This window comes from Echinococcus granulosus (assembly GCF_000524195.1).
Source record: "Echinococcus granulosus chromosome Unknown EG_S00133, whole genome shotgun sequence".
NCBI classification, from domain to species: Eukaryota; Metazoa; Platyhelminthes; class Cestoda; order Cyclophyllidea; family Taeniidae; genus Echinococcus; species Echinococcus granulosus.
Window position 1 is genome coordinate 189485 of NW_020170513.1, and position 10350 is coordinate 199834.

Here is a 10350-nt window from a genome sequence, read left to right on the forward strand (position 1 = left end):
CTGACGGTGAGATTTGTTGGCATTTACTGCAAGCGATGTGGCAGAAGAAGGGCTACATCCACAGAGAAATCCTAGGAAATGCGCTAGGGCGAGGTGAAGGAGGTGGAGGGCCATTAGAGTGAGCAAATGTTTATGATGTCTCATGTTGAGATTATAGGCAGGAATACTTTAACGCATGAAAGCGGAGAACAGTAGCACTTAAGGTGGACGATTGACTAATCACGAAGTTAAAGTGGTTGTCAAAACAATGGCTGAAATGAGAGGAGGAAAAGTGGTGGTGAAACCGACCCTCTATCTTTGCATAACTTAGTGGATTTGGACCTTTTGGCGTGAATGTTCTGTTGAGTCACTGCAGTGTATATGAGTTGACACGATGGAATGTAAGGGAACAGACAATCCGCCCCATACGATGACGCAGGTATGTACGTTTGGCAGTCCACTTTCATGCTTCGGGCTCATGCGTCAGTACACTTTCAACAGCCTCGCCTTTCAATGGAAGGTGATGAGCTGTGAGGATGATACCAAGTGACCGCATTTGAGCCGCGGTAGGGAAGGGCTTTTGGTTTGATATTTTAAAAGGAAAACACTTAGTAAGCATATTTGATCACACAATCTTTACACATTGATACCTTCTCTACCAGTACGGCAACGCATCGCCTCGTTATCCACCATCGCAGTTTTATTCATCTATTCGATCATTTGTCATCCATCCATCCTTCCACCTCACCCTGCCTCCCTTTTTCCTCTTATCTATCTACCTATCCACACATCCACCCATATGATGCACCTACTTTGTCTTTTTTAATTATATTAATTATAATTATATTATTATATTAACTCATCACTTATTGAGTAGTTCCCCTAACCATCTACTTCAACTACCGTACTTCCACTCTAAGTGATGAACATTGGAATGCTCAAGTCTCATTTTATTGGTGATTTGTTTCGTTATAGTGTCAAAAGTAGGTGCTAAGACGAATTTGTGACTAGTCTAACCACCGAGGTCAGTCGAACCGAGGGACACAAATACAATGTCAGGTTGGTCAGTCGTAATTATTGCCTCTCAGTCCGCAGAAAGAAAGCAACTTAGCGATACACCTCGCTTGCTCCCTATTCACAGATCACTGCTACACAATACTAGGTACGATACACCTTACTGTTGATTTAGCAACACCATCATCATCATTTTAAATATTGCCTCTGCATGCTGTTCTTTCTCGTCTAAATTAACTAAAGCCCTCAAAGCCCTCTCAAACCATTCAAGGTGAAAAATGGCATGTTATCAGATTTTAAAACAAGTGGTAAAAAAAATGACTTTCATTGGGGCATCATGGATTATTCGGTTAGTGAAGGACCAAAGTGCTGCGAGGGCTGACCAAAACGGTTGTGGTACAAAAGCTCCTCGTTGTGTTTCCCGTTTAATGCTCGATCTTTTTTGCCAGGAAACCCAATCCCGACTCCTGCCTCTGACCGACGCTAAATCTAGCCACGCAGATTCCTACATTTTGGGATAGACCAATAAAAGGGAGAAAGCAGGAAAAAAAAGTAGTGCCTTACTCTTTTGTCTGTTTTCCTCTGGCATTTCCTTTTCTGGTACAACTCACTTAAATGATCGTATTCAGTGCCGAAGCGGAAGAAGGAAAGAAGTTGTGGATGAAAGCAGAGGTGCTTAGAGGCAAAATTTTGTTTCCAAAAGCAAAATATAGTAGCCAAGAGCCTGATTATTTCAAATTAATTGCCGTCTTTTGGTGCCTACATACTCCAAATTATAAGAAACAACTGATTTGATCTCGCACGTCACACATATGTGACGCTTGCGATTGGAGGTAAATGAAAATGAAAAATAAATTGACATGTCAACTCGAGATTGGTGTGTCAATGACTGTGCTCACCAACACGGGCGATACTAAAACAAATTGTTGAGATCTTTTTTAATCGAGATGGAAGAGATGTGGTAAAAGCCAAGCTAAGGCAAACCCCGTGAGTTACTTCGGCAAAAGATAGCACATAGTAGACTTCATTGCCATGCAAAACTGAATATTTTTAATAAGAAATACCCCCTTTATTCCTGCGCTACTCAAAGACATTGCTGGTTATCTTCAGACAATTCCTTCGCTATCTACAGCACAATTTTTAGATATATAAAGCACTCCACCCACAAGACCACAAATGCCAAAAAAATTTCACCTTATTTTTATCCCTCTATAGGAAATTTCTCAGAAAATAGCTGTCAGAGCTATTTGCTGGTAATACAAGAGGATAGTAGTGCTCGTCTCATGCGACAAAACAATACAAGACCTCACACCTCCGAAAATTTGACCTTTGGATAGAGGCGAACCTTGGAATAGAGGGGAGGACGTGAGGCAATGGGACAGTTTTTACCATTTCCTTACCCTCACTAGACAATCATAAATGATTTGGGATATTTAGCCTGGAAGTAAAAGTGGCACAGAAGTTGGGTTGATTAGGATACCTTGATTTCTTTCTAAGGCGAAAGCTTTATGAAAGTGAAGTGACACCAACTTTGTGCCCTGTTGGGAATGGGTGGTTGATTGGACAATTGTTGGTGTAACAAAAAACAATCGAACCTTGAGTACTCCGTACATTTTTGTGGATGTCATAAAGTACGCTGGGTCAGAGACGTGCTAGGATGTGATGGGAAAGAACAGGAACTTATGCCACCGAGACCGCACCACCTGCTCATTTGGACATAAATTTATCGTAAAGTTTGTTTTATTGTAGAGTCTACCAAAATTCAATGGGGTTGTAAGTCCCTCTACTATGGGGCACTGAGGAGTCAGACATTTGTATAAGACTCGTCTGGAGGTAGGTGCAGAGGAGTTGAAAGGCTGTGTACACGAATGCCAAGTCAAAGCAACACGATGTCCACCAAGACTTGAGGTACCTAAAAGCCCGCGCAGTTGGCTTGTAAAATTCAAACAAGCACCATTTTGTGCTATCCTAAACTTGTATACGCGGTTAACAGGGGTTTTTTTTAAAAAACAATAGCGAGTCGTCTATGCCCGCCTTTTTGTGTGCATTAGCTACAGAACACTCTGAAATGTCAGACAAATTAATGGCCTGCCTTACATTTATTCCGTGCCACTTCTTAAATGGCCGAATCAGACTGTGAATTCACAACTACTTCTACCACGTCATTAACGGAGATATTTAAATGGGCCTCTCGAAAGTCCTGGAGGATGGACTCAAGAATTTAGGCGGTCGAGTGTTCTGTTAAATTGATATTAGCTCACCACATCCCCACCTTACATTTCTGGGTATCCTCTTCAGCACTTCGATCTGTCACTGCCTCCTCTTGATCAACCCATCCCTGTCGATGCTTCAGAGATCGCAGTCCTGATTGAAAAACAGGCGTCACTAACTGTCTGGTGAAGATGAGAAACACTTGAGCTTAGTGTCAGTAATGCGTCTTGTCAGTTTTTTTATATCAGGAGTTCTGACCTCTTTGCAAATTGTATTTGGAAAGGGATAGAAGATTTCACGGGTTCTGCACTGCTTGAGGCTAGACGAGGCTCTAATAGCAGATGCAAGTCGTTTTGTATTCGCCATTAAAGGACACATTTCCCCTGAAGCAGTCATTAAGCAAGTGATATTACTATTTACTTTCTCTTTGGAAAACTTCATCCCACTTCTCTTTTTCCATACCACCTTAATTATAATTTGACCAAATCTGGTGTCGCTTCGGCTATTAACTACCCTATGGTCAGGGCACGAGGTAGGAGTGATCGTCAGAGCGGTACCCAGCTTCGAAAACGTCACGAATACGGCGCCGTGGGTCATCCCTGAAAGAACAGTAAGGCCTGCCACTGAGGTAAAAGGCTAAAATCACCATCCTCCACAAAGAGTGAGCCAGACTGTCAATATGGCAACCGAAGTGTGTCGTAGTTGTAGTTGTAGTTGCTGCACACCTGACTGTCTAGTCTCCATGACGGTAGCTTGGAGTGTTTCTACAAGGCGGGAAGGAGGGCAAAAGTCTCGTCAAGTAGACACAGGATGTAAAATTGCCTTTTCTATTTCACAACTCTTTGTACGCATTTCAAGTGTTGATAGAAAAAGTACTACTTTAATAATGCTAATTTGTCAAGCTGTAAATCATACTGAACTAAATTTAACCTACCCCATTAACTGAGGATGGAAAAAATCTTCTGCAGATATCATTTTGCAGCTAAAATGATATAAAATTTTAAGGAAATGTACTCTCCCTATCCAATTTGGCATTTAGGGCGTTTCTACTCCAAAGGGTGCGCTTCAGAATAAACTACTCAAGCTTTGGTGAGGACCAAAATATTCCCTCTTCTAGGTCGGTCGAGGTATACACAACCCTCGAAAATTTTCCCGTTTTAGCTTTCTGGCCGCTTTTTGGAGGACCTTATTTCTCCTGACATTTTGGGTTATGCTCCTATTTGCACCCTCACGGAGGCCCCATCATTGACCGTCTACATAAACTGCTATGGGGTCAAGGTCATTCGAGGAACTAATAATTGGGCGAGGATGAAATCAGCTCCCGACTCACCACCCCAGCACGCTGACACTGTGTTCCAGTTGGGAGTACGTTGCCGGCACTGAAAACCTTGTTGTCTCAAGGTCCGGCTGCTTGATTATTCTGGTTTAAAGGAAAAAATTTACTAGCCAAAGAAGAATTATTCAAAATTCAATTAGTGGTGCATTTCCTTTTTTCCCTTAACAATGAAGTGATTCCCCCAGGATCGATGATTCTATAAATGCAAACCATGATTTGCTTTTTCCGAATCTTTTCTCTCATCCTCCTTGTTGAGAGCAGTCACGTGCACAAAAAGCGTTTTTCTTTCTCCTAGACTCGTCCTCTACCGACAAAACTAAGTCCGAGGTTGAGAAATAAAAATCTGAGGTGAATTATTCCACAAAGTAGGGCAAGAGTGGTGCGATTTGCAAAGGGCGATGCCCGAGATTAGATTCGAAGAATGAACTGAGACAATGAACACTGGAACGCGTTAATGGCTGTAGTGCTTTGTCACCACCTTTGACATGCAAAATTGTCCTTTCTTAACCTGCCTCATCCATATTATAGGTCAATCTGTGTTGTGTTGGTGCATCCAACTGTTGCTTTCCCTCCAGATACCTAGGTTTAAGCACCACCATGGTTTTACGAGGAATCACTTATACCGTTGATAGTCCCTGCCACCTAAGGTTGTGGCATAGTGTAACCCATCTTCAGGTGTGACCCGAGCTCTACGATTTCGAAAGTGCCGAAGTAGACATCATTTCAGAGAACAGGAAAAACTGGAAAACTGCCAGGATCAGGTGATCAAAGATGTTTATGGTAACTATGTAGAACTTTAGAAGTGTAAAATAATTCCAATCGTTCATATACGCACGTATGACAGCGCGGATTTCTGTACGGTGCAACTTATTGTATTCTTACGCCTTTCTCTCAAATTTGGGCCCTCTCCTCACGAAATGTCGGCCAAACTAAGTAGTTAAATGAGATTTAAGCCTGTCTACGTTCATAGCCGAGATTGCAAAGCCAACGAAATCTTTTAAATGCAAGTTAAACCCAAAGAAAGTAGGATAGATGTTAAATTCCGTTTATAAATCGCTCATTTAGATGCATCTTGTGTCACCATTGACAAGTCATTGCGAGATTAACATGTCAATGACTGTACTGCGTAAAGTGTAGCCTCAGCGTGAGGGTTGTAGCGACAAACCGTTGACAGTCACATCATCAGGCTTGGAAAAGGCATGGTGAAGGCTAGCCAATTCCGCCTCGGCCACATGGGTTGTCAACTGATGCCAGACAGGAAACCTCGTTGCAATGTCTTTATCTATACTCATGCATGGCTATTCAGAAGCAAATAAATAGCCTCCTGTAGGTTAAGAACTTTTCATCTTCTCCCAATATAACATAAGCATGCAACAAAATCCATTTTTATAAGCAACTTTTGTCTTTATAAGGAGAATGAGATCGCAACGTCTTCTGGGCATGAAGTGGTGATCGGCTTAGAAGGTGGGGATTGATGGGGAGATAGTGGGTCGTGTTAGGTCACCCGATGACACGCGTGTCCGCTTAACGACTCATCGGCGATCAACTATTCAAGCAGTTGACAGAACCTGTTGCATTAGGCACTCTTATTAGGTAGAAAGAGCAAAGAACAACGACTTGATGGTCACTGAAGTCTTCCGTAGCTAATGCATGTCGATGTAACCCACATGGGCTTGGCTTGACTTTCACTAGGCCACCTCTTTCCCATTTGATGTGATTGTCAACAAGTTGTTCCAACATCGATCACATTAGGTATTACTCGTGACGCAGTACAGTCGTTAACACATTAACCCCGTGTTGAGGTGTCACTGGTGCTACACAATTCGTCATGATCACGAAAAGGCCGTCTTCTTAATCGCTATGCATCTCAACTTATTTAAAATGTGATCAAAGCAAAAAAAACCTCTAAAGCGTTAAAATGATATTTGGGAGTTTTAGGAAGCATAAATCAAGTGCTGTACACCCTTCCGTGATTAAGCGTGGCAGTGGGCAAGAAAGGTGCTTTAACGCCCCGAAAGTCTGACTGACCACGAACATCGGTGGGACGTCATCAAAGGGAGACGGCTTTTGAAATGACGGACAATGAAGAGGCTGAGTAATTAAATACACACAAGCATTAACTTTAGCAAGTGGTGCAGATAAGCAAACGATAATTTGCGAAACCTCATCGCTCAACGACAGCCCATCAAATGCACCGCAACTAGAATTAAATACCCGAAGCACTAAATTTGATCAGATAACTTGGAAAATTTGCACTGTCACAACTACAAGAGTTTATTGCTGTTTTAATGCGACAAAGAACTAACTTTCAAAATTTTTTTTATCCGCCTTAGTTTATTTTCCCCTAATTTCAACTGTCACATATGTGTGACGTGCCAGGTTGGGTAAGAAAACAGGTCATGGATTACTTGATCCTTGCAAATTATACTAGGTAGGCACAAAGTACGATGACCAATGCCAGAAAACAGATGTTTGCGCAAAATTTTGCTAACGATGGTAAATGACACGGCTTTGACCATCTCCACGTTGATTACCCACTTTTTCCCCAACAACCTCCTCCCTATTGCATGATCACTTAAGTAGTTTATACCAAGATAGGAAATATCAAAAGGAAACAAAGGAAAAAAAGAGACGGTACCAATCTTTTTCTTTCCTTTCTTTATTCATTAGGCCTACCCTGAAATGTAAGCATTTGCATGACTGGGTTTAGCGTCAGTAGGAGATAGGTGATCTTAGTTTGGCTTTTCTGGTAAAAAACTCAAGCTCTAAATGGAAAGCACAGCATGCAGCTTTTGTAAGGCAGTCATCGTTGCGACATTTTGGTCATGTAATAACAGGATAACTCATGCTACTCTAGTAGAGGACATTACTGCGAAGAAAGGTTGGATAATTATTCCTAACTTTTCAGTACTGTCAAATTGTCTGCAAGAAGTGCACTTCCCACCGCATTGCAGCCTTCATGACTGTCGAAATCCTCCTAGCAGTGTTGTCGGGCACACGACTAGAGAAGTGGCTTTATATGCAGCACCTACACAATACCACGAGTCTATCCTGAAGTTGTAAGGAGTCAGGGCCCTATGACGGGACGTGTAGAGCTGAGAGGCTACTGTCATGCCTAGGAGCACCAAGTAAGCGCACAACTAGAGCGCAAAGTTTGGCAGACTACCCAAGTATTACACCGACATAGGGGCTAGAAGACTGGTAGTCCACCATCAAACCAGAGAGAACAAAGAGCGGGGTTAAGGACACCACTAAAACAACCGCCAATCCTTTACCCAGTACTATTGTTAGCACACAAAATCATAGTAGAGACAGATTTCCACATTTGAATGATGCAGAAGTAGCTCTTTTCCTTCTCTCCTTCCATTAACACGTATAGGCGGTAAAGGGTAGGTATATTTTACCTTTTTATACCTTTTAGTGGACCTTAAGTCCACTTAAACAGAAAACTGATGCTGCGATCATGGATTACATCAGCTTAAACTTCTGTTGGTCAAGGAAATAGAGGCGTTAGACAATTCCATTCCACAGATATTGCAATTTGGAAGGGACTGAAATAAAGGAAAGAATAGTGACAACTGATTGCAAAAAATAGCCCTCGATTATCTCAAGCAAAGAGAAGTTGTGATATCACTAAACTGCCAAACAACCTGAAGGCTGCGTTCAAATACGTAAACCTTCTAGGCGGTGTGTTATATAATCCACTTCTACAATCCTAGGGACATCAAAGGACTCAATTTTGTATTGCTATCTATGACGTTAGACAACGCTCCTTTTTGATATTCTACACGCTTCAAAATCAGTGTTCTTGTCAAGTTTCACTGATAGGTTGTAAAGATAGTAATAAGGTCCATTAGGTCAAGGTTAGCAAATGTCATGGGGAGGCTAAAAGGAAACCATTCTGTGTCTTCGGTAGTCCACCCTGCAGTCGAGTGCGTGTCCTTCTGCAAATTAAGGCAGTGTGCTTGGAGGCTTGGTGGGATTACGCATCTGAGACTCTAGCATTGGCATTAACTAAATGACCGATTTAATGATTCCACAACAAAAGGATGGAAGAAGTGCGTATGTCCAGACGAGGGACATCCAAGGCTCTGCCTCCACCACCACCCCCGATTTTTTATAGTTGAAGCCATTCATTTTGCAAGGGGTTATGTGACTGCTCTCTTCCTGTCTGTAAGCATTTGGCAGTCATTAGCAATTATTGCCAGCCACACGATTAGGAGGTCCACCTCACAGTAGACGCGAGTTGTTGGAGATCTCGATTGCATCACTAGCAGACAACGCCAGTATTGCAGTAGACAACCCATTCCGCACCATTCTCCCCTCTTGTTTGAGCTTCATTAATGCTCATAAGAGAAGTTGTGGCGGCTGGCACAGAAGAGTGATTGGGCAGAACCAAGGATGACACCTGATTGAAGGAGGAATCTATTCAATGGAAAGCATGTGGTTTGTATAAGGCGCGTATCCCACAACTCAGACTCTTCAATCACCTCCAATGTGGTTATCATCAAGATGTCATTACGCGGTGGCTCTACTAGGCTATTGGTTTCTCAGCCCTTCTGTGTGCTTTCAACCTAGACAGTAGGTACCTACCTTTCTCAATCAACGTTCTTCTTCTTCTTTAAAGTTACCTCTCCAATTCGCTCTATGGTCGAAATATGAACAAATGGAGTCCTTCAAGCATTTCCACAGAATCTATTTAATTTAATCTCTTTCCTTCACCATGAATATTCTAAGAGTTGGATGAAGACGAACAATAGGCAACCAAGAGGAAAGGTTAGGGATCATTTGTTTGCGTATTGGGAATGTGGAATGCCTTTTCTCTCCCGTAAACCCTCTACGAAAAAGGTATTGTAGCAAGTAACTTTGCTGGATCATCAAAGACGGTATATGACTTCCGCCCACCACCAGAATCGGCATTGCACCATAAATGGGCGGTGGTTGTTGATGATCCGTCAAGGTTGCCTTACCACCCAATGGGGATGCTGGGTGATGAATGTTGCTGTTTGCGCCTTATTTTTGATTTTTACACCCTTAGCTGCAATTTTTGTCAGTGCTGTTTAGACAGGCAGCCTAAAATCATCGACTTTACTGATACCACCTCTGTGACTAGGGCAAATTAAGCCAAAAGAGTCCTTCTGCTTTTGTTTTTCTGGCACATTTGAAAGGAAATAAAGGAGGTGGCCCACGGAATGCCAAAATTGGAAAGTCATTTGGTGAAAAGTGTAGATTGTAGAAATTGGTGAGCCGCAGGTGTAGCCATTAGGGAGCGGAGAGGAGCATTTATAAGCAGCGTCATATAGCTGATCGAGTATAATCGAGGCTTGCTCGTCAGATCATACTTTCCCACCTCACTTATCCAACCTTCTATTCATCTATTGCTTCATCATTTAATTTGCCCTATTCGTTTATTCACTCATCCACTGACCCGTCTATTCAGCAGCCACCTGTTTGTACTTCTTAGGTAAACGCCTATTATATCGATGAAGATAAAATGTACTTACAACCCTGATACCTAATGGATGCTTGCTTAATGGAGGTCGTTAAGGGATCAAGTTTAAGTAATAATTTGGAGCTTTGAAAATGATGATTTAATCCCTCCTGTTTATCCATCCTCATATCCCATGCGCATCTATCCACCCGGTCATCCAACAACTATCTACCTCTCTATCCGCCCAACCATCTATTTGCCCTCTATTCCTTAACCAATGCATGCGTTGTAAATAAATAATTTGTTTTAGTGGGGTGAGGAAAAAAGGACGGTGTTTTTTGTCAAATATAGGATGGAATCACAAAGTCCACATTTGTTG

The 10350-nt window shown here is 42.2% G+C and overlaps 1 protein-coding gene across 1 annotated transcript; it reads right to left on the minus strand. All coding sequences in view use genetic code 11, as the record gives it.

Moving 5' to 3' along the window:
- Positions 1-3724: 3724 nt before the first annotated feature.
- EGR_09141 (hypothetical protein) lies at positions 3725-5832 on the minus strand (the record flags this gene model as incomplete). The annotated part of the gene is made up of 3 exons (XM_024498390.1): positions 3725-3803; positions 3851-3968; positions 5706-5832. The coding sequence occupies 3 exons, from the start codon at positions 5830-5832 to the stop codon at positions 3725-3727; spliced, it is 324 nt and encodes a 107-aa protein (XP_024347212.1).
- Positions 5833-10350: the final 4518 nt, after the last annotated feature.